Here is a 25,411-nt window from a genome sequence, read left to right on the forward strand (position 1 = left end):
AGATGAGATGTGATTAAAAGTTTACAGAACGTTCCTGGCCTGATCCGGCTGCTTCTAATGTGATCTAGGCTGCTTATTCCCCCAGGGTTACTGAAGCCTTGGAAGTTCCTCTTACTTCAACCCCAGAGATTTGATTAAAACCAATGAGTATGGTTACCCCTCTTCTATGCACCATTGAGACTCTCAAGATGCAGAGCTGAAAAGGAGTTATATCTTTACCTTCAGGGCATAGTACAGTCTTACCAAAAAGCAGACAAAACTGGAGAGGGAAAGGCTAGAGACAACTACTTTATTTAGTCTACTGGGAACTATTTGCAATACTCCCTTCTCCAGGGTTACAAGACCTAAAAGGATGTTTCTGACCCTCTGTAGAGAGAAGACAGGATGACAGTCTGGGCTTCAGGACTTACCCCCCATTTATATCTGAGCTAGGCAACTATTGGGGCGATGGAAGATCCAAATGGGAATTGTTAGAAAAGAGCTGTCTTCCAAATAGGATTAGAATTCAGGGGAGAAGTAGTTGAGCTGAAGAAGTAGAGAGGATAGAAATCCTGGGGAAGGAATGAGGGAAGGACAAAGGACCAAATATATGCAGTTTATTCCATGGTTTGTTGAATTTATTCCACAGTCATTCAACGAAGAGGTTTGCTTTTGAATATATAATTTCTGAAGTCAAGGTATACATCTACATCTATATACACATATGTGTATATATATGAAAAACCTCAAATAACCAGACTCCACGTAATCAAAACCCTCAATGAACAAAACTTGCTTTTTTTCCCCCTGTTCTATACTTTTAGGTGAAAGACAAAAGTAGATAAAATAGCTCAGAATAGGGGTTTGTTTCAATCATTAACTTGTAGGAGTTAACCCTGGGGCCCATTGTCATCCATCTTCCCCAGGCTTTATCTATAAGTTTGTACAGTGCTTAAAAATCATTGACCTTGGAAAAACTTCAATCACATCTATACATATATTCTGCTTACTAAGTCAGAGAAGCATAGCCTAGTTTATATCTTTTAGGAAAATTTTTCAACAATAAGCATTGAAACAAAAAGAATTTTCCCTTGTCAATGCTCAGTTAGGCAGATTATTCAGTTGACTGGGTACATCACTTTCCCTGAGCATCCCCATTCCTGTTAATCGAGATTTTGTTGTAATATATTTATACATATATATGTGTGTGTGTGTAAATATATATGCACATATATACGTATGTATGTGTGTGTATGTGGAGAAAGAGGGAGAGAAAGGGTCTATTAAACAGGAATGTAGTGGCCCCCAGGCCATCATCAGTTATCCGATAACCACGATTGTCCAATACAAGTAAGTATATGTACATCTAGATTTTCAGGGGGCCTCTCCCAAACCTCCCTCATTGCTTGTGCATTCATTGTGCAGTTGTAATTTATTTCTATGAGTTATTATGACATAGAGAGTGACCCCACCCCGATCCCAACTTAGTTCATCTGAATTTCCATCTTGAGAAATGGGTCACTGTGAGTGCTTCCATTTATTTTCCTTAGGTTATAATCCCAATCCCCCCTTCCCATAATGTCCATACATCTTATTTTGGTTAAAGGGCTCTTCAAAAAAGTCAGCATTGTCTTCATTTTCGAGGGAGGCAAGTCATCTATCCTGCCCCTGCTGGAGTCCCAAGGTTGAAATGCTAGACTAAGGGCCCTCAGAAACCATTTTCCACTTAGGGAGGGTCAAAAGATTAGCTAATGGTTCTTAATCCATCATAATGGCCCAGGAAACTTTATTCTAATCTCTTGATTAAGCTCCTTTTCCTAGGCTTCCATTATGATTTGCTAGAGATAGACTCAGAACCAACTTTGCTCTCCTAGTATGAGTCTACTTGGAATGATGGTTTCAGCTTTCTGGGCTTGGGCAGCATTCCCACTACTTCATAGTAGCAGATAGATAGAGAAAAAGAGGTTGTGCACATGGGGCTCCCCCCCGCCCCACCTCCTCATTGCCTACCTGGCATGCTTTCTATCAGCATTTTCCATGTGTATACATTTACATTTTGGAAGTAGGGTCAGGGGCTTCAAAGCAATAGAGCTCGGGTCAACCAAGCATCAAGGAGAGAGGAAGTTACTGAATGGTGAGTGAACACCAAAGACCCTGGTCTTTACTCTAGAATCCAGGTGTTGTCAACATTCAGTCCTGAGAGCAAGGTTTTAAAACAGCTATTGCTAAAGAAAACAGTCACTATTTATTTTATTGCACTTTTCCTCCTTTTTTTTTCAAAAGATAAAATATGAAAAAATGGAAATTAGGTTTTGGGGGTTTGTGATAGATGGACATGGGGAGGGAGTTCGGTAAACTTCGGGAAGGGCAGAGTCGACCAGCTTACTTTCATTTGAGGGAGGGGCTAGACAGTAAAGTATGTGTTAGAGATCCAGTACCTTTGCCAATGGAAAGGGTCATGACTGGATTCTAAGAATAGAATGGTGTTAGACCTGAAGATAAAGACTATCCACCATAACCCATAGAATGTCAAAATTGGGAAGGATCTGTCACAGATGAGGAAACTGAGGCCCTGAGAGATTTGGTAACTTGCCTAGGGTCACACAGTTATTCAATTAATGACAGTCTAAAATGGAATCCAGGTCTCTTAGTTTCAAATCCAATGTTCCATCTACTATCCAGGCTGTCTCCCAAACCTGGAGAACATTTCTGACTCATGGTTATTTGCTAATTGGCTCAAGTGGTTAGAACATCAGGGAGACTAGGATCACAGGTATGAACTGGTGGGAGGTGAGGGCAAAACAGGGAAGGACTCCATTCTGCAGTCCTAGACTGTGTACTTAAATCAAACTGATGACCTTATGAGAGTTTTCTGCTGGTCATAAGGGATAACTGAGAAGAAAAGATGGAAGGATGAATGTTTGTTGAATGAATGAATGAATGAATGAATGAATGGCTCAGTTCAACCCATTTCCACTCCTGGATAGATAGTCCAAAACACATGCCTCCTGGATGATGGAGCTGGGTACCGTTTTTATATTTATTTAGGTATTGCGCATTGCATCCTGCTCTCTATAACTATGAATAGCACTAACAAGAAAAATCTCCCTAAAGTTTTAGGGACTTTGGAAACTTGGACAGAAAAAAAAAAGCACTGTCCACATTCACTTTCAAGAAGGTAGGTGCTGATGTTTTATGAAAGAGACCAGAGGGAAGAAGTTCATCATAGAGGTTTCAATGGCTAGGAGTACCAAAGGCAAAGAAGATGATTAGGGTTTAAATGTCTCACAACTCCTTCACTTTATTAGGCAATGACACAAGCATTAGAGCTAGGGAATCACATTTCAGTCAATGGAAAAGCTTATTGAAGAAATCTTTCTTTTGTCAGATTAGTGAGCTTGAGGAACAGTGAGATTAAGGCAGGTCTTGTCTTGGGATCTTAAGTGTTTGGGCTCTTATTTTTTTCTCAAATGCCACCTTGGGATCAAGAGGTACCCAGATTCTACAGGAGTATAGCTTAGGAGAAAGAGAGAGACAGAGACTGAGAGACTGAGAGACAGAGAGACAAAGGCAGAGAGAGGAGAAATGGGGGAGAGAGGATAAAGAGGGGGGAAAGAAAGAAAAGGAGGAAGGAGGGAAGTAAAAGAAGAGGGGGAAAGAGAAGAGGAGAGGGGGAAAAAGAGAAAGAGAGATGGCAAAACACTATATAGACTAATAAACTCTAGGACTCTCAAATTCCATTAACTTTTGGTTTCTGCCAAATTGTCTATTTCCATTTTCATTTTCTTAACCCAAATTTTCTCCTAGAGCATACCTTTCTCATAACCCTCTTGAACATTCCATCATATTTCCTTCACATTCTGGGTTCTGAAATTCAGACTTCAGAGACAACACATGAAACCAGAGAGGAAATTAATTTCTTGACTTCCAAACATCCCATCTTATCAACTTGAGTCTAAGAACCAACTTTATGACAAAAGTTCCATCAATGACTGAGCTGATTTTGATGCCTCTGGAAAGGTGACAAAGTGTAGGTGGTAAACAAATGGAAGTAAAGTCATCATAGGGACCTATCTGGGCAGAGAAAGCCTAGAGTCCTCTGGATCCTGTCCAGAACCCTCTGACCAGAGACACTGCTTCAAATACTGACCTTCACTGGGAGAAATATGAAGTCACTCAATTATTCACAGGAATCCAGAGGAACTAATGACACACAGCGATCATCCATAATGATGGATAATCTTTAAATCATTTAACTAAGGTTCTGAAGCGGAATAGTAAATAGTGAGCTGACCTTGATTCTGAGAAGCCATAGTGGTCAAGTCCTGCCTTTGATGTATACTGGGTTTGGGACTCCTAGCTAAGTCATTTAACCCTGGTCAAATCTAAATGCTCTAGGAAACTTTTTTTTAAGACTGAAAAATGAAAATTAGGTGCTGACTAACATTGGTGGAGGGAATTTCCTCACTTATATCACATAAAGAGGAAATCACAGGTACAGCCCTTGTAACTATCTTTAGCATAAATGACATAATTCAACACTCCTTCCCTCAACCTTTTAAAGCAATCAATTTAGCTTCCTATGTTTCTCTCAGGCTGACATTAAAAGGAGTTTGCCTTTCCTTAATTCTCACCAGTTGGCTTCTAGGGATGCACTGAGGGGAACCCACTTTTTATAAGTCACCTGTGGTAGATTAACTACCAAGTTCATTAGCAATCCCAGTGTGACTAACAGTCTACTGGCTGTTGATTTCAGTAAGTGGGATCCAGGAAATGTTGTTTCAGGAAGGAAAGTTAATTATTTTTTCTCCCAGATAAAATATAGCTTCTCCTTATTTATCTAGACTTGTTTTCCATGACCCTAGCAAAGGCAATAGAGAAAACTATAGATAGGGAGGACTTCACAATGACATCCTTGGTGTGCCTCCTCTGTTGTTCTCAAAAGCCTGTTGTTTCTCAGTAGCCAGCAGTCATAAAAAGAGTAGGGCTGAACCTAGAGATTCCAGGAATGCAGGGAAAATAATAAAATAAGCTAACATTTATACAGTCTTTCGCAAGTGCTTGATATAGTATCTCATCTGATCTTTGCAATAACTCTGTGAAGTAGGTGCTATTAGATCTTCTTTTAATTGAAAAAAAAACCTGAGATTGAAAGAAACTCCAAGGGATGGATTCAGGCATCACACTGCTAAGTGTCTGAGACAGGTTTAATATTTAAGCTTTCTTGTCACCCAGTCCAGGGCCCTATCTACTATGCCACCTAGCTGCTTCCACTCCACTACCCCCCAAAGCACAGAAATAACAACTACTATCCCCCACTGGATTAATGGAATGTGGTATAGACATGGCCTGAGGAGACAATATTCTCTGAAGGAAATGGCACAGTAGGACAGTGAGCCTTTGCCCATCAATCACTGCCTGCTCAGATTTCTAGGAGGGGGGAAAAGTGATTTGATGGGATAGTGTCAGTGATTTCCTGCTCCAATCCAAAGTCCTTCTGGAAGAGAAGGTCCAATCCTTACCTACATGTGGAGGTTTCTTCTTAGGCAAGAAAAATTGGGTTTGGATGGGGTAGAAAGAAGAGAAAAGAAAGATCCAGAGAGGAGAATAGAAGTGTCATCAAGAAAGTCACCATTTGTGAAAGCAGATGCCCCTGAAAAGAATTCAGGGAGTATAAATACAGCCCTAAGTAGCTGGTGTGTGTGTCTGTGTGTGTGTATTTGTGTTTGTTTAAGGGGGGCAGATCAGGCTAAGGGGATAAATTGTATTTTAGAGTTTACTTTTGTTTGTGCTTATCACTTTATAACTTTATGACCAGAGATATATTTATTCTCCTGGTATGTGTTGGTTGTGTCTCTGTGTGTATGTTGTGTATTATTTGTGCATGTATTTGTGCATTTGAATTGTGGGTAGGACCACATGGGTGCCCCATATTTGCATGTTGTACTATGTGTCTTTTGCATATGTGTATATTATATGTATTTGTGTCTCTTGATTAGAAGGTTGTTTTTCACTTTCTTTTTTAAGAGCATTTTTCTATTCCACAAGGGAATCCTCTACTCTTAACTCCTCTCTGGAAGGATGTTGTAATAAAATACCTACAATCTTGACCTAAACTCTATAGATCTGGGTTGCTTCCCTTTCAACTATTATCAGGATGAGAAATACCCTTCCTCATTCTTAGGGATTGAGAATCGCCTCAGATGTATTGGATGCATATCACAGAGCTGGGAAAACCCCTGAAGACATGTGAGTCCATGAGAATACACCATGGAATCCGTGCGTAGAAGTCATTTGGAACCATTAGATTTCTGCCTCAATGCAGACAACTACAGACACTAAGCAAATTGGCAGACACAGAGATGAGCCCATGACACAGATACCTAGGAGTCAAGTTGAAGCTCACAGAGTTGTATTCTTGTTTTTGTGTGGAACTGAGACAAATCCAGCCCCAGAGGATGGTACAGGGCTCTGATCCTAGCCACTCCTTGCAAGTTTTAGATGTTCTCATTACTCATTAGTTTCTTCAGGGAGAGGCTGGTGGAAGGGGCAAAAGGAAAGAAGAATAAAAGAAGAAACACAGTCCACTCACTTAAGATGATAGATTTAAACCCTGAATGGACTTTAGGAGATCCATCAAGTCTAATCCTCTCATTTTACAGATGAGGAAACTGAGATACAGGGGAATTAAGTGACTTGGCCAGAATCATGTAGCTGCTATATGTCTGAGGCAGGACTGAAGCCCAGGGCTTTCTGCCACCAATACCATTTTCCTCCCTACTGTGACACAATCCCTTTTGAGCAGGTCTGATGGAAGTAAGGAATTATAAGGGGATGGAGGCTGAGTCTGGTGACTCAAACAGTGTTTATGGACCATACATAGATTTCAGTTATCCAGATTTATCTTTGTACTTTTCTAAATAGTGGGAGAAGAGAGAGGAGAGCGTTCTGGGTCTCAGAAATGTTCTGTTTCTTATTAGCTTTGATATCAGGAGACTTGGGAAGGAGAGAGCCATGGAAGTGGCTGGATAGACAGAGCCAGGTGAAAAGGGAACCCAAAAGTGAGGAGTCAGGGTGGGGTGGGAAGATGGTGATGGATTAAATCAGGACCAGTGATGAAAAGGTTGCCCCTGGGACCAGGCCAAGGGGCAGCTTGAGGGAACCGTGAGGGCCTTGGGCCCTTGTGCACTCAGTAAGACAAGCTTCAGTCACAGGGACTGGAGCTGCAGCACATGGAGGGCAGAAAGACATTTTGTAATGGTCTAAGAAACCACACAGACTGGAGTATTTCAGGTGATGGCAGCAAACCATGGCCCAGTGGGGGAAACCAATCCAAAATGAGGATCAATCCAACGTGAACTCTTGAGGCCTCTTAGATATACATGAGTCATTTCCCCAGCTCACAGAGCAATGGTTTTGCCCTCTGAACCTGAATTCCAGAGAGTATACATTTACATATATATAACTACTATTTATACTTATATTTGTGTGTTGTGTGTTTTCTCGTGTATATGTAGCAAGACATATACACGCACTAGTGCACATAGAACACATGCATAAATTGCTCTGTGTCAAAAATATTGCATAAGCTTATACCATGTTTGAATGCAACTATTTTTTTTATCTCTAGCTAGGTAGGTAGGTTGAGGAACACATGAAGGTGATATTGGATATATGTACACTGAATCCACGGATCCACCTACTCTCACAAATAATGCTCTGGCCAACTATAAAATCCTGCTTGCAACAAGATTCTTTACTAAGGTGCAGCCCACATGATCTGCTATTTCACCTTCTCAGCTTGGCAGAGGTCTGTGCCCCTGCCTGGAAGAACTATGGAGTGCACACATCATGTTGGGCTTCCCCTTTTCCAGGAAGTCTCATGTCCTATCTTTCCCCATCCCGATAAAGGACTTTTGGCTACCCATAGTTTTACTTGGTGCCATCCTGAGCCTATCAATACTATAAGCATGAATACTTTGTTTGTAGGCTACTCTGAAAAAACAACGACAGATTAATCTTGTGTGTATTAGATATTGAGAGTCATGCAACAATCCCCATGCATCTGTTGGGTTTCACTGCAGTATCAGTTTGCCAAGAGGCTACCACATAAGCAAAGGAGACTCTGAGGAAACTCAGGTATCTTGGAGGGATGGGTCATTGTCTTTGGTGACCCTGAAAATGGTTAAAAATAATGGTGACCCTCTCAGCAGAGAGGTACCTTAGTTGCTTGGTTCCTCCCCTAAGACTTGAGTATGAAATTTGAGTCTTCAAAACCCATCCTGGGTCACACTAGCTGTCCCTCCCCTGGGCCTTGCACTGACACTGCAGAGAAAGAGGCGAATGCAGTATTTTCCGTTATGAAACCAGCCTTAGCAGCCCTCCTCTTGGCAACTGCGATTCACCAAGCCGGTGACACAGAAAGTGATTCTGTACACTCGGCTGTTGTGTTCTTTTCCATACAAAACATGGGGTTGACATTTGAAATAGTTACCAGAGCTTAAAAAAGTGAAGCCAGGATCAGTTCTGGCTATGAAGGGGGGGGGGGGGAGGGAAAGGGCAGAAGGAAGGGCTGACTGGGAAGGTCTGATGGGGAGGGAAGTCCCTTGGATGGGGCTAAATAAGGACAGTTCATTGGGAGAGATGACACACTGACACTAGTAGGTCATGCTGCTTACATGAGATGGTTCGAATGTCCCTTTCTGAATCCTGACTTCATGAGTTGCATCTGTCTTTTCTACACCTTCAGTCTTTGGAAACCCTTAAATCTGTGATGAAAATCTGCATGAAAGCCACATACAGGATAGTCTGTGTTCTAAATGTTTTTTTAAAAAAAAAAGGTTTTTAAAGAAATTTTTAAAAAAATCACTTCACAATTCTTGCTTTCCATGCATAACCAAGTACACGCGGTTAGGACACAGCTACAATGCAGGCTATTACGCAATAACTGCATTTGTTCCACTTGAGCTGTAAATATGCTAATAGGTTTCAATCAGACATCAGTTAACATTTTGGTAATATTCACATAGTTTGTGTTAGCCAGGGTACAGTTGGCTGTTTTCAAGTTTTCCTCTCTAAAGTCCTCATTGCTGTTATTTACCCCTTCCTGAATCTCCATGTAATCAGACTTACTAATGGTGGAGGCACTCCTACTTTTCTTTAGGTCAGGGGAAGATGGGATCTTTGGACAGCTGGTCACTTGTAAGTACTGAGCCTGTTCCTCTCCCTCTGTCTCCCGGTGGTAGAAGTAGTTGAAATTGGACACTATGACAGGGACTGGTAAGGCAATAGTTAAGACACCTGCAATAGCACAAAGGGAACCCACGATCTTTCCCCCAATGGTGGTGGGGACCATGTCTCCGTAGCCCACTGTTGTCATGGAGACGACTGCCCACCAGAAGGCATCGGGGATACTAGGGAACTGGGAATCTCGCTCATCTGCCTCTGCGAAATAGACAGCACTAGAGAAGAGAATGACCCCGATGAAGAGGAAGAATATCAGGAGGCCCAATTCTCTCATACTGGCCTTGAGGGTCTGACCTAGGATCTGGAGCCCTTTGGAGTGTCTGGACAGCTTGAAAATCCTAAAGACTCTTACCAATCGGATCACACGAAGAATAGCCAATGACATTGCCTGCTGGCCTTGCTGGGCGTCATCTGTCTTCTCTGCCAGCTCGGTCCCAAGGGTGATGAAGTAGGGGATGATGGCCACGATGTCAATGATGTTCATGATATTGGTGAAGAAACCAGCTTTGCTGGGACAGGCAAAGAACCTGACGAGGAACTCAAAGGAAAACCAGATGATGCATAGTGTCTCCACGATGAAGAAAGGGTCAGTGAAGGAATTGGACTGTTGGTATCCAATGGTGCTGTTAGAGTAGGTATGGTAAGACATGCCACCCCCAGGCATGTCTTCATTCTCATCCCGGAAAATGGGCAAAGTTTCAAGACAGAAACTCACGATGGAGATCAAAATCACCATGACTGACACAATAGCTATAATCCTGGCTGGCCCAGAGCTCTCTGGGTATTCAAACAGAAGCCACACCTGTCTCTGAAACTCATTTTCCGGTAAAGGACGCTCTTCCTCCTTGATGTAGCCTTCATCCTCTCGGAACATTTCCATGGCCTCCTCGCCCAGTTCATAAAAGCGAATTTCTTCTGAGAAGATATCCAAGGGGACATTCACAGGGCGCCTTAACCGGCCCCCAGACTGGTAGTAATATAAGATGGCATCAAAGCTAGGGCGGTTCCTGTCAAAAAAGTATTCATTTCGGAGTGGATCGAAGTACCTCATTCGCTTCTTAGGGTCCCCTAAGAGGGTCTCTGGAAACTGGGCCAAAGTTTTGAGTTGTGTCTCAAATCGCATTCCCGAGATGTTGATGACTACCCTCTCACAGCACTCATGGTCGGCCTCAGGGTCGTAGGTGTCCTGGGGGTGCCCGGGGAGGGCGGCAGCTTCATCTGCTGGGTCTCCAGTGGCCACTGTCATAATGGGGGCTGGGAAGGGCTCCTGGCTCTACACCTTCCAGCTGGCCCGGGGGAGAACTTTCAGGACAATGTTAATGTCCCCCAGAAAAGCAGGCGGATCAGCTTGGGTTTGAACATGAGAGCACTGCTTGGCTTGTCTAAAAGAGAGTCGGGGAAGAGCATTACAATACAAGGAGAGACCAGCATACCCCATAGCCATTGCTGCTTGGCTCCCATTTCTTGGCCAGTGAGGAGACTCAAGGTAAATTATCTCCCCCCACCCCAGTCTCCAATCTTCCCTACCCCAACAGCTTGGTTCATCTCTCAGGAAAGCCATACCACTAGACCTAAAAGCAGGCGGCTCCTTGGGAAGAGGGAAGGGGGAGGGAAGGAAAGTCTCACTCTGCACCACTCCTATTTCTTACAGCACAGCCCCCTCCCACCGCCATCCCAAATCGGGGATCTATTCACTTGGAAATACCTGTGCCCATCAGTCTCCCCCACTGCTGGGCGAGTGCTGGCTAGGTGGCTGCAGGCGAGCGACAAATGGCAAAACAACAAATGGGGTTACCTGGAGGAGCTGGAAGGAGGGAGGTCTCTTGGTAACCGAGCCGCCGAGACTCTGGGGGAATCCTAGACACACAAACAGACAGCTGAGCTCCCCATATTGTCGTAGCACCCGAATCCGGAAGAATGGTGAGTCATTCTGGGCAGGAGGGCAGGCTCGGGCTCCCGGAGCTGAGCCCGGGCGTTTGGCTGCAGAGGAAATCTGCCCAGTGTGGTCCTCGGCTCCGGGGCAGCCCAGCTCTTGTCTGGAGCCTCCGCCTGGACGGCGCTAAGATGCCAACCTCAGCGAAACCCTGTGTCCTCCCCGTCGTCCTCAGGAGGTGTGACGTTGCCTGCAAAAAACAGCAGCAAGGTGGAACAGGGGCTCGGAGGCAGCGGCTGCCAAGACCCGGCTTCCAGGGGCGGGTGGCTTAGGGGGCCACCTGCCCCGGGCGGCCCCTCGGGCCGCGCTCTCTAAAGGACCCGACCGCCCACCCCTCCTCCTCCCTCTGGCTGCGGGCGGGGGGAGCTCCGCTTGCATCGCGCCCTGGGACCACTGCGGGGCAGCTCCCCATCCTCTCGAGCTGGCTCCCCTCCACCTGGCAGCCCGGTGATGCCTTCTGGCAAAGGAGAGAAACCAGGCAGCTGTGGCCAGGCCAAGCTCTCTGGAGAGCATCTCCCCACCTCCACCCCACCCCCGCCTCCCGCCCCCATTTGAGCCAAACATCTTCCTCTTGGGTGGAGGAGAGGCTGGAAGAAGGGGATACAGGGCCCGCTGGGACCCTCGGGCCAACCCAGGATGTGTCTAGACTTAAGTCACCCCCTCTTCCCTGCCTTGGGGTGGGAATGGGGGGGGGGGTTAATATAAGCCCTGACCTGAGCCAGTGCTGGGGAAAACCGAAAAATAGCGTCCAAGAGCTCAACTTTGCAGAGGAAAGAGGCCCCCCCTCTCCCCGGGGAAAGCCCCCTCCCCCCTCCCCAGCCCTGCCAGCCGCCAAACCCGCAGACTTACTCTCCCCCAAGCATCCCAGGGCCGCCGGCCTTCCTCAGACAGGGGTGGCATTGGCACTAGGAAGTACCTCCGGCCGACCATTGATCCCCCCCTTAGAGAAAAGCCCTGGCATTTCCCCTGCAGGACGCTGGAGAGCTCTGCCTAGCTCTCTTTCGAGGCGGGTTGGCAGAACTGAGAGGGGGGAGAGAGAGAGGGAAGAGGCTTCGAGGCTGGCCCTGCTGCAAGCCGATCCCGCAGGCCCCAGGGGAACGCAGGCTCCCCCGTCCTGTAGTCATCACTCCTGGGGGTTCCGGCCCAGACCCCCCCCCCGGCTCTCTCCCAGCCAGCCTGCAGCTTCCCCTCCTCTCCCTTCTCCGCTCTCCAACCACCCAGTAGTACACTCCTGCCAAGCCTTACAGCAGAAAGCACCTCCCGTTAACCCTCTCCTGCCCGGCCCCGAGCAAGCCCCCTTCCCAGGGACGCAGGGAAGCAGCCGATTCCTTTGTCCCCTTCTCCGCGTTCCCTCCCACGTGGAAAGCGGCGCCGAGGGGCCGCTTCCCTCTTGGACCCTTGGAGGCCAGAGGAAGCCGGAGGTCAGATGGAGGGATGCAGGGCTAACGGGCCAGCAGCCGCAGATCTCAGCCTCCTTCCTCTCTAAGCGGGAGAAAGCTGTGCAGCTAGCCGGGGGCCCGGGGGAAGGGCTAGCATCCCTCCTAGCTCCGGCCCCGGACCCCCAAAGCCACTGCAGTAGGGGCAGGAGGGTGCACCTCTGCCCAGGTGGTCTGTCCCGGCCTCCCTTGAGCTCTTCCCAGCTGAAGGACTACTCTGTTGGAACGAGGAGCACCGCCGGAGACGAGCCTCCCATTCTGGGAGCAACTGGCGCAAGGCCTCTTCCCCAGGCTTCGGATGCTTGCTACCCAGGTCCCGACTCCAGCATCTGTGGCCTTAGAGAGAGATGGAGGCCACCCTCCCCCCATCTCCGTCGTCCCCCCTCCCCCAGTCATCCAGATTCAGGTGCTGCCCAGCAGAACTGGGCTCTTGGGCAACGTTCCTATTCTTCTGCAGAAGGCTTGCATGGCCAAAGAGGACCCCGGGGCCTTTTAACCCCCTGCAAAAGCTAGTGCCCCCCCACCCTCCCCGGGACTGGGAGACAGGAGGCACGCAGAAGGGAGAGATCCCCTAGCCCCATTTACCCTTCTGGATCATCAGCCCGAGCCTCCATTTTCGCCGATTATAGCAAAACCGAGCGGCTTGGGGGTGAGGGGGGGCCGGGGTGAAAAACCCAAGACTTCTTGCGGGCTCTGCAGTCCCACATGCAGCGCATACAGAGCAAGTCTCCTGCGCCCCAGCACCACCATTGTTCCGTGGTCCCGGGGAAGGGGGAATCGAAATACATGGAAGAAGGGGGTTCCCAGCCCAGGCTGAGCCAAGGCTAGCGCTGACCCCGGGGGATAATCTGAAACTCCCCTAGCACAATGGCTCGGAACGAATATTCGGGGAGATGAAGTTCCTGGGTCTATACCCCTCTCCCACCCACCCCAAATCTCAACCATACCATCCCTGAATTCCCAGAAGTGGGAAAGGAATAATTAACAGTAATAATTCTTGACTAAGCTCAGGATGGGGACCCTAAACTTTTATTGAGCTCAGTTTATTTCTGGAGAGGTCTTGGGACAGGGGATTTGATGAGAAATGAGAGGCTTTAACTTCAGGGGAGATCCATATCCCCTTGGCTTTGCCAACACAATAAAATCGACAAGGAGGAGGAAATCAATAGCAACAATCCTCAACAGATGTGAGGAATCCAGCCTCACAGGAAGAAGTGTTGCTATTATTATAACCATGCCAGACAGTATCTGCAGACCCTATTCCCTCCTCTTCATATCCCTCCCTCCTCCTCCCACCCTGCAGCTTCCCTTTCTTTACCCACTAGACTAGAGGAAAGGCAAGGACCTGAATGCAGCAGGTGCTGCAGTACCTCACTGCAGTCCCACTCTGGATAGACAAGACTCCTTCCCCCACTTCACCACCTAACTGGGCCCTGTTGGGTCCTGTAGGCACACTGCAAAATATTGAGGCAAAGGGATGTTGAGGCATCTGTCCTCAAAGAAGAAACTGAACCTGACCGGTGAGTACAAATAGTGGGCTAAAGTTAGCACTCTAAAGTGAGTAAAATAATCTACATGATCTCAGTTGCCCCTTGAAGGTTTGATGTTCTAATATTTTTATTATTCCTGTTTTACACATAAGGAAACTGAGTCTCAAAGAAGTGAAAATGTCTTCCCCCCCCTTCTTTTTTCTTTCTTCCCTGATCTGAAGCTTACTTAAGAGTCCATATCTAAGCCTGTCAGTCAAGTCTTTTAGTGCCTTCACATAGTTCCTTCTCCCATTTGTCTCCAAGTGTCACACAGATGGACCCTCTCATTATAGAACTCTGGATAGGCAGTTTCACTATACCACCAATTAGCTTCAAGGGGTAAATGAGATCATGTAGATTAAATACTGTGCTCACTTTAAAATACTGTCTACTCTTTTTTTTTTTTTTTAGGCTTTTGCAAGGCAAATGGGGTTAAGTGGCTTGCCCAAGGCCACACAGCTAGGTAATTATTAAGTGTCTGAGACCGGATTTGAACCCAGGTACTCCTGACTCCAGGGCCAGTGCTTTATCCACTATGCCACCTAGCTGCCCCAATACTGTCTACTCTTGATTCCTGTGGGTCAGAATCAGGTTTCTCCTTTGAGGACAGACACCCTCTTCATCATTTGTAGAAAATGGAATACCAGCCTACTAGACAGGGACTGAGAACTTAGGCCACTGCTGCTCACTAACTTTATCTTGGGGAGGGAAAGGCAGGAAGCATTGAAACACCCCCCCCCCCATCCACTGCCTCAGGGAAATACTTGAACTCTCTGCTGGGAAGTCCCCAGGTTAGTAGGAGTCCTCTATTGAAGATAGTGAAGGGAGAATGCCACCAAGCAGAGTATGCATCACAAAGGATGTTGCTGTTTACTGCTAACCTTAGTTAAAAGTTCCTGATTTAATGGGCTCTCTCAGATCATTTTCCCAGTCCATGCTGAGAGTACCTTTATTAACTCCCATAATATTAACTTGATTAACATTATGGATGGTGATTACATTATCTTTACCTTTAAAACAGTCTTACCATGGTAAGATCTATATACAGAGATAAGTATTGAGCAACAGAAGCCTTGGGTTTGGAGGCAGGTAAACTGACTTTTAGTTCCAAGTCTTCAGTGAGTTCTAATTGTTTAAGCTGGGTCACTGCTTCTTCATTTATAAAAATGGGATCAGCACTCATTGTTAATATGACCTAAGACTTCCATATCAGCAAGCAATTTGAGTACCTCCATCCCTTCTCCATTAGTCATATACCTTAAGGTTGTCAAAGTGCTTTACAAATGTCTCATTTGATACCACAATCCTAGGAGGTAATTACTATCATTATTCCCATTTTAGAAATTAGGAAATTGAGACAAACATTACGTGACTTGCCTAGGGTCATCTGATTTGTAAATTTCTGAAACTGGATTAAAACCCAGGACTTCCTTAACTCAGATCCAGAAATCTGTAATCATTATGTGGCCTAGCTGTCTAGAGATAAAGTTGGACATATCAGGTGGAGTCAGATTGTGGGAGGTCTTGATCTTGTTATTTTTCCAGGTTACAGGAATAGTCCCTGACTCTCCTTTTTACCCAATAATGTATTTCAGTCTTCATTCATTCAGTCAACAAACATGAGATGAGTATCATCTCTTCATAAGTCTTTGTGTCAGGCACTGGAAAGGACAGGGCTGGATTTGCAGTCAGAAGCTTGGGGCTCAAATGCAGGTTCTGCCACCTGTGAGACTTGGGACAAATTGATTAACCCTTCTGGGCCTCAGATTCCTCATCTACAAACAAGTGGGAGTGGGGTAGGTGGATAGACTCAAAGATGTCTTAGGGCACTTTCATTTCTAAATATATGATCATAAGAGTCTATGACATTGGATTAATGAGGTGAAATCCTTTTCCTCAAAGAGTTTACAGTCTAGTAAGGAATTATAAAAAAAAGAAGCTAGGTGGGGCAGTGGAGAGAGTGCTGGGCCTGCAGTCAGGAAGACTCATCGTGAGTGACCTTGGACAAGTCACTTAACCCTGTTTGTCTCAGTTCTCTCATCTGTAAAGTGAGCTGGAGAAGGAAAAGGAGAACCATTCCAGTGTCTTTGCCAAGAAAACCCAAAATAGGGTCACAAGGTGTTGGATACAACTCAACACCAAAGGGAATATAAAATATGTGCATAAAGACCATACCACAATATAGAATTTGTAAGTGCAAGACGGAGAATTCAGAGAAAGGGGAGACTTAATTCAGTTGGGAGAACAGAGAAAGTTGCATAGAGGAGGTAGTAGTGATTTGGGTACTGGAAGAAGATGGGAAGGCAAATAGTGAGTGAGTTGGAGAAGGAAGGACTAATTTGGCATGGCAGGAAACAGAAAAGGAGTCAGGACTTACCTGTATCAGATTCTTTTCCACAGAGGATAGGAGAGCAAAGATGGCAAAATAGAGACTATTGACAGGGAGAGGAAAGACACAGGGAAATAAAGCCTGAGAAAAAGAGGGAAGGAGGGAAGGAAAGTTTTATTGAGTAGTTGTAACAGTCTGCTAAGGCCACAGAATCTTTGTTAGGAAGCTCTTACAGGGAAGAGAACAGGCCTCAGCAGAACTCTTGAGGGCTAAGAAGGAGATCATGGAAATTTAATTTTCTACTTAGCACTCTGTGTTCTAGCCAAAACAGACAAAAAGCCTGTTCATGCATTGGACATTCAAGCCAAATTGGCCTGTTTGTTGGTCACTGAATTTGGCGATCCATCTACTTTTCTGCCTTTGTACAATATGTCCCAATTGCCTGGAATGCCCTCTCTTCTCCCTTTGACCTTTTCAAATCTCTAGAAGCCTTAAAGGTTTATCTCATGTCCTATCTCTTACAGGAAGCCTCCTCTGACTTCCTCAGTTGTTAATGCTATTTCCCTCTTCAAATGATCATATAGGTTGCCAGTTGTGTCCTGGTAAATGTGCAAGAGCAAGCGAACTCAGCCTCCAATGATCTGACTACTGAAAAGGGTATAACTCTAGAGAGAACCAAGAGACTCAAATCCATGACCTTGTTCTATGATCAGCTAAATGTGGGATAATTAATAATTTTCTTTATCCCTCTGTCCCCTGGCTTCTTCATCAATGAAATAAAGCTGAACTAAGTTGGTCTATGGAATACCTTCCTTCTCTTTCATTAAGTTAAGAGGAATGGAGAGAAGAGAGTACATGATGCTACCTTTAAGTCTTTGGAAGAAATATTAGACTTGTTCTGCATGGTCTCATAGGGCAGAACCAGGATCAGTGAATGTTGATTGAATATTAGAACACAATTTCAATTAATTGAAGCTGTCCAAGGTAGAGGGGGATGGCTACCTCTGGAGGTCTCATTAGAAGTCTTTAAGGAAAAGTGGATGACCACATCTCCGGTATGTTGTAGAACATAATCCTGTCTGGTTATAGATTAGACTAGATAGCCCTGAGGTTCTGTGATTCTAAACTGGGAGCTACTTCATTAAACCTCTGCAGGTCATTACTCTTGCTGCCTGACACGTGATGATTGGGATTAAATGATCATATATTTGAAGGAAATAGAATACTACTACTACTACTACTACTAACTAGCATTTATAAAGTAAGATTTGCAAAGTGCTCTATAAATATTATTTTATCTTATGCTCACAACAACCCTGGGAAGTAGGTGTTACTATTATTCCCATTTTAGGGATGAGAAAACTGAAGTAAATAGAGGTTATGTGATTTGTCATTTGCCAAAGATCATACAGTTAGTAAGTGTCTGAAACTGAATTTTAACTCAGGTCTTCCTGATTATAGCTCCAGTGGTCTAGCCTACTGTTATCTTACTATCTCCTGAATCTTTTATGCCCTTCCCAGCTCCCATAAGTAGGGATGGATTTGTGTTGAACCATTCATATTTTTGCTCTTACTCATCCATTTGATGAGAAAAGGGATGGGAGTTGGAGGGAAACAAGTGACATCTCCAAAGTCATGCAAGTAGTAGAATGGGGATTTGAACCTGCCATTTTAACCCCTAATCCAGCAGTGAAGGCAGGAATGATATCCTATTAAACATAGATGGTATGTCTTTTGTATCCAGAGATGTGCAGGAGCCAACTCAACAGACTTTTGAGAGCTGAATTCAGTAAACCCTACAAATCAGGGCTTGATGTATAGTTTTATTAATTGTCTAGACTTAAGAAAGTGATGGGTAAAATATTAATAGTGCAGAGTATTCTTGTAAATATAGTCTGGGTTTTTTGTTATAGTTTTGTTTTGTTTGTTTTTCAAAGCTGATGGTTAAATATTTCCCATCCCATAGTTGGATATATTCATGATAATTTGAAATGGGAAATAGCATTAGCTACTGGGGAGATCAGAAAAGGCTGCCTGTAGGAAGTAATGCATGTGGAGCCTTGAAGGCATTTTGGGATTCTTTTTTTGTTTGTTTGTTTTTTTAGGTTTTTGCAAGGCAAATGGGGTTAAGTGGCTTGCCCAAGGCCACACAGCTAGGCAATTATTAAGTGACTGAGATCAGATTTGAACCCAGGTACTCCTGACTCCAAGGCTGGTGCTTTATCCACTATGCCACCTAGCAGCCCCTCATTTTGGGATTCTTAAGAGGTCCAGGGCAGAAGTGAATACATTGAGGGAAGAAATGAATGCATTCCAGGAGACTGGGATGTGCTGTGCTAAATCAGAAGAGGAGGAAATAAATAGATGACCAAATTTAGTGGCCAACAAATAGACCAGTTTGACTTTTTGTCTGATATTTTGGCTAAAATGTGGAGTGTCTCAAAGGGACCTTTTGTCCCATGGCCTTTGTTCATCATTCCACTCACTCTCTCCTTAGCTTTTGGACATTCTTCACTGAATCCTCTTAGTACTTTCAACTCAGATTCTAGGGTTCTATGGTCTTTACCTCACAGTAGCAGAAAACTTGAACCACCTGAATTAACAAGCCATGCAACCTCTAGGTGGAAGCTCTGGTCCAGACTTTTCAGAAATTAAAACCTAGAGCACAATAACATATTGGAAGCAACAGAGAAATCTATCTTTACATGAGTACTTTTGAACCATCATAGTGGTCCCCATTTGATTTCTTGGCAATTATTCTCTCTGAACACTTGATGGAATAAGTCTCATGTACCTCACACCCTATGGGCAGCAAGGTGCTGCTGTGAATAGAGTGCTGACCTTGAATCAGGAGTATCTAAATACAAATCTAGCCTCAAATACAAGTTGTGTGATCCTAAGCAAGTCACTTAATCCTGTCTGCCTCAGTTCCCACAAAGGAAATGACAAATCAGCATCTTTTGCCAAGAAACCCCATTGGGCTCCTGAAAAGTTTGACACAACTGAAAAGACTCAAAGTCACATTCACACTGAAAAGATTCTCACTCCACACCCCTTTGCCAAACAGCAAAGAAGCAGGTTATAATCCTTAATTTGAGGTGCCCCATTTTTCTTCAGGAATGCCCCCAAATAAACCCTACCACTGGTTCCTCTTCAATTTTTTTCTATTCACCTTAATAATATGCTGTAGTTTCTTTAGGGTAAAAAAGGAGGTTGTTCTATAGCTAAAGTCAGTTCTTGTTAGAAAGACTGAATTCGAGCCCTGACTCTGACCCAGAGCAAATCACTTATTTTCTAATGTTGCAGGAAATGCTCTAGTTAGTTACAATAGATAATTTCTAATCTTTCCTGCTTATGATTTGTTTGTACAGTTACTTGCATGTTGTTCCTCCCATTATACTATGAGCTCTTGGAGAATAGGCATTATCTTTTACTTTTCTTTGTACAGTGTCTGCAGGTGCTCAATCAATGTTGTTTGACTTATTGACTCTAGGTTATAGTTGTGCTAGAGACCTGCCTCAGAGATCCCCAAGCAAAGAACATCATAGGCCCAGAACTCTCCCTTCCGACAACCTCTCTCCTTTCTCTAAAGTGATAGAAATAAAAAAAAATGATATGTCCAGAACTTAGATTCCAAGTAAACATAATGAAATTTCCACTTTTCTGATATCCTTTTATTTAAAATGCTCTATGCACATGGTATTTCTCTTTTGCCCTCTTTCTAAAATCTGTCCCTAAAGTTGCTCTCTTCTACCTCCCCTTCTCCCAGGAATGACAGCTTCATAGGGTGACAGCTCCCTGATTTTCCTCCTCCCTGGAGGAGGTAGTAGATTGAAGCATTTTGATTGGATTCCTTATCTCTATTATGTCTTCTGCATGAAGTTCTATCCAACCCATCCTGGTCAGGGTAATCTCCATTGTCTTTGGAAAGAAGGTATAATGAGCAAAGCAGTGGAAAATCCATTTTGGAATATTTGTATGTTCCTCCTCATCCATATCTAAGGCTCACATCCCTAAGGGTTTCTCATCTCTGAATGGTGTCCTAAGTTTACTTTAATAACTGATGGATCTGTGAAGGAACTCTGTATTTTCTTTGTTTTGTTGTATGGTCTTTGAGGTTTTCTATGACTCAAAAACCCATAGCCTTTTTGTAACCTGCTGATGTACTTTTATGAGTAGTTCTTTATGACTGGGGATTCACACAAACCCTGGGTAATATAAGGCAACAGAGAGAAAACTAGACTGGAAATTGTACCAGAAACAAAGACTTTGAATAAGAATCTCTAGGGTCCCAATACCTCCTTCTGACATATATACCCAGTTAGCCTTGAGTCAATTAGAATCTGTTCAAGGTCATAAATAGAAGAGAAATCTGCTAAAGGTTTCTATCTTTCTCCCCCAACCCCCCATTACACACACACACACACACACACACACACACACACACACACACACAGAGTCATATATCCTAGGTGGGTTTTTTTTTATTATTGTTCAGTTGTTTTTCAGTCATATATGACTGTTGTGACCCCTTTGGGGGTTTTAATGGCAGAGATACTAAAGTGGTTTGTCATTTCCTCCTCCAATTCATTTTATAGATGAAGAAACTGAGGCAAACAGGGTTAAGTAACTTGCCTAAGATTATAAACATGTAAGTATCTGAGGGCTACACTTTAGATAGAAGACATTGTCAAGATATTTGGAGAAACCCTGTTTCCTATAACTTAGGTCCAGCCAAGAGACTGTGCCTTGACTTTATACAACAGCAGTCCTTTGCTCTCTGGATGATCTTCCCCTCTGGCAAAATATATTGCTTTGACTAGCACCAAGTGGTCACTGAGGCATTTATGATTTTCAGATTAATCAATAACTCTTTAGCTTTGCTGGAGCCCCTACTCCCACCCCCATTTCCCAGGGACCCGAGAGCCAATGTGCTGCAGACTAAAGCCAACTATCATATCCCTTGACATGCTCACAATCCGTTTCTTATAACTGCCAAATGAACTGAACTTGTGCAAGCCACACTTACTCTAGTTCTGTATCCCACTGAATGATCCCAAGACTCCATGAAGACTTGAGAGACTCTTTTCATGGAACTCAAGCCCTCAAAATGCCAACCACGAGAACTGCTTGTGTGGTTGTCCAATTCCTTTCATGCATATAAACCCTGTCTCTGTCCCAACATGTTAAACTCTCCTCAGGATGGAAAGGTAGGGCTTCCATGTGCAAGCATTTTTCTCACTATGAAATAAATTTAATATTATTTGGTTACTGACTCTCCTGTCTCTAGCTGCTCACAGGTTAGAGGCTGATTCTGGTTTAATTGATATTAATTGATATCTAAAGTGGGATTGGGTATGGAACTGGGTCACTGGACTTTCCTAAGCCAGTGGGTTTGGTCTAGGTGCTGTCAGAGTTTTCTTTGGAGTCCAATTCCCTTCTACGTCTGCTCTGTGTTCCTGCTCTAATCTCTAGGTTCACCCTTTGATTGAGCTGGCCTTTCTTTGTGAGGAAAACTCCAAACCCTCTCCTGTGGTCCAGTTCATTTCCAGATCTCTATGGTAAGAATATCCTCTCTAAATGCATGGCTCTATGAAATTGGGGTCGCTCTGTGTCTCTGCAAAATTGTAACTGCACCTTTAGCTACAGGCCTTGGTAAATTTATATACCTCTGTTTGTATTTGCCTTGTCATTTTGTCTGTGTTTACATCTTTGTAAAATTTCAAATGTCTCTGTCATGCTTGTGTTGCGAGTTAGATTCTGTTATCTTGAAAGATTTAGAATGGAGCTAAACAGAAAGACTTCTGAGGGCTGTAGTCAGAGTTTAAGCTGGAGCAGTTGTCCCAGTAAGCAAAAGACTTTCTGTGGGATATTGGGTTTTGTATATGAATATATATATATATGTATATGTATATATATATATATATATATATGTATATACAGAAAATTCTGTAAGACTCTTTTGTTCCTCTTATTTTAACATTGACCAAGTTGGAATTACAGAAATAAAGATAATCAAAGTTTATAGTAGATTCTGGAGGTTTAAAAGGAGATTAATCACTGAAGAGTTTGGAAAGTAATCACTTTCATATTACAGGAGAGGATTCCTGAGACTTTTAGGAGCCAATTCCAGGAACTTTGTCCATTCTGAAATATCTTAATTCTGGGACACCACTCTATAGAATTTGTTTTAAGGAAAAATAAAAATAAATTTTTTCAAAGTCTTTTTCTGATGATGGATAACCCTATTGTTCTCATTTGGCAGTAATCCCAGAGTGAAGCTAGAGAAGAAAAAAATAGGTGAAGAGTTGGCACCTTATAGCAACCTCTTGCTAACCCTTCCTTGATTTTTCAATTTTTATCTTTTTTTTGTTAATAATCTTTACCTGCATTTTGGCCCATTCACAATCAGGATGAAGACCATTCTAAGCAACTACACTGGACATTCCAGAAAATGTTGACATTTCTCTGAAGGGTCAGGCAGTTATTGTGAAGGGGCCCAGAGGAGTTGTCTTCAGGGATTTCAACCATACCAATGTGAGCTCAGTCTCCTTGGAAAGAAGAACAAAAGGCTCCAGGTGGACAAGTGGTGGGGAAATTGAGAAGAACTTTCAGCCATATGCACAATCTGTAGTCATGTGCAGAACATGATCAAAGGTGTTACTCTGGGTTTTTGTTACAAGATGAGGTCTGTGTATGCTCACTTCTCCATCAATGTTGTCATTCAAGAGAATGACCTGTTTGTTGAAATCAGAAATTTCTTGGGTGAAAAATATACTCGAAGAGTGTGCATGAGACCAGGTGTTGCTTGCGTAGTTTCTCAAGAGCAAAAAGATGAGTTGATTCTTGAAGGAAATGATACCAAACTCAGCTGCCCTGATCCAACAGGCCACTACAGTCGAAAACAAGGATATCAGAAAGTCTTTGGATGGTATCTATGCTTCTGAGAAAGGCGCAGCGCAACAACCTGATGAATAAATTGGAAAAGATGCCAAAGGCTGTGTCCTGAGGAATCAACACTTATTCAGATGTCAAAATAAAAATGCTTTATGTCATTTAAAAAGTAATCTTTATCTGCCCATCTCTAAAGAACTTATGCTATTTCAGACTGGTAACATTCTGACATTGGGGTCCCCTTTGGGATTGCAGGTAATGGAAGAGGATGAAACTGGTCCCTAGGTCCCTTATGTACCATTAGGAAAGGGAAATATGGTCTGTTTAATCAACAAGAGACTCAAAGTAAGCATTTATTTTTACTGTAAGGAACCTGGGGACTAGAAAATAATATAGAATAAAGACTTTAATGGAAAAAAGGGAAAGCTCTCCAGAAAGTATTGAGGGGCCATCCCCACAGATCCCATCATTCAACATGGTCTTGGAAAGGAATGACAAGGGGCAGAGTGGCACAGGAATGGGGATATTCAGTAAACCCTTCTGCCTTCCTCACTCTCTTCCTTAGAAGTCATGAGTGTATCCCAGTTAATGGAGATTGTTTACAAGACCACCACAGCTCATATCTCTCATTAACCTTTCTCATCTCCCATCAGATTAAGAAAAGAGAATGCTTTAGAATTGTAGGGAAACTTGAATTACATTCTCCCCCTCACCTAGTGGAAGGAGGAGGAGCAGTAATAACCACAGCGGGGCTGCGGGCTGGGGAGACTGGGAGGGTCCATATTGGAGTGGCCCCAACAACCTCCGGGAATCTTGCAACCTGCCCCCTAGGAAAACTTTAAGCCATCACTCAAGTGCAGTGCATCCTGCCTACCATGTCCCATCAGCTGCCAGTGGCTCCATAGCTGCAACTGTCTGGGGGAGGGGTAGGGGTTGGTCCCATGGGCATTTGTTTTGTTCTGCCACCAGAAACTATCACCAATGGAAGGTCCTGGCACTAGTCACCCCAACCCCTAGTCTGTGCCTTCTGCCACACACTTTCTTTTTTGTTTTGTTTTTTAGGGTTTTTTTGTTTTGCAAGGCAATGGGGTTAAGTGGTTTGTCCAAGGACACAGCTAGGTAATTATTAAGTGTCGGGGTCAGGATTTGAACTCAGGTCCTCCTGACTCCAGAGCTGGTGCTCTATCTACTGCGCCACTTAGCTGCCCCTGCCATACACTTTGAAAGTTTGATCAGTCAGTGTCTCCAATGCAGGTCCAGCCCTTGGGAGGTCCCTGACTAGCAGCTTCTTGAAAAGCTGGCGTATTGCTGGCAGTGCCTAATAAGGCCGTAGAAAGTGGGGGACCAGCCAGTCTTTGCTCTTGGTGATCCCATCTTTCTCTATTCTGATTACAAAAACTTATTAGCTGTGCAAATTTAGACAAGTTATCTCATATGAGTTTGCCACAACTTCCCAATCTGTAAAGAGAAAAATTTCAATGGTACCCACCTCCCAGTGAAATCAAAGTAAGAAAATGATTTTAAAGTACTTAATACAGTGATAGACATATTTCACATTATTTCTTTAATTGAATATAATTGCCCATAACTAATAACTTTAAAGTGATTTAAAAATGTGAAAGATAATAAATTTAGTGATTTTTATATGGGATAGTTTGGAAATGCAATTGATGTCATCTGAAGCTTTGTTTCAATTTTTTTAAAGTTTTTGCAAGGCAAATGGGGTTAAGTGACTTGCCCAAGGTCATACAGCTAGGTAATTATTAAGTGTCTGAGGCTGGATTTGAACTCAGGTACTCCTGACTCCAGGGCCAGTGCTCTATCCACTGTGCTACCTATCCACCCCTGTTTCAATTTTTAATTATATTATTTTATTTGTATTATTACTGTATTTCCTTTTTTAACTTTTTTTAGAAAGATTTTATTTATTTTGAGTTGTACAATTTTCCCCCATTCTTGCTTCCCTCCCCCATTCCCCACAGAATTGTTTCCATAGCATACATTGATCTCAGTTGAATGTGATGAGAGAGAAATCATCCTTAAGGAAAAAAAATAAAGTATGAGA

The 25,411-nt window shown here is 43.8% G+C and overlaps 1 protein-coding gene and 1 long non-coding RNA gene across 2 annotated transcripts; one reads left to right on the top strand and one right to left on the bottom strand.

The window, feature by feature from the left end:
- Positions 1-467: 467 nt before the first annotated feature.
- KCNA2 (potassium voltage-gated channel subfamily A member 2) lies at positions 468-12,313 on the bottom strand. The gene is made up of 3 exons (XM_074188386.1): positions 12,008-12,313; positions 11,021-11,348; positions 468-10,607 (listed from the first exon to the last, which is right to left on the bottom strand). The coding sequence occupies exon 3, from the start codon at positions 10,469-10,471 to the stop codon at positions 8,972-8,974; it is 1,500 nt and encodes a 499-aa protein (XP_074044487.1). The 5' UTR covers positions 10,472-10,607; positions 11,021-11,348; positions 12,008-12,313; the 3' UTR covers positions 468-8,971.
- Positions 10,282-23,476, top strand: LOC141488374 (uncharacterized). Its single transcript, XR_012468662.1, has 4 exons — positions 10,282-10,711; positions 10,877-11,145; positions 21,928-22,013; positions 22,865-23,476. It is a non-coding gene; the product is annotated as an uncharacterized LOC141488374 (long non-coding RNA).
- Positions 23,477-25,411: the final 1,935 nt, after the last annotated feature.

Source organism: Macrotis lagotis, chromosome 5 (genome assembly GCF_037893015.1).
Source record: "Macrotis lagotis isolate mMagLag1 chromosome 5, bilby.v1.9.chrom.fasta, whole genome shotgun sequence".
Lineage (NCBI taxonomy): Eukaryota > Metazoa > Chordata > Mammalia > Peramelemorphia > Peramelidae > Macrotis > Macrotis lagotis.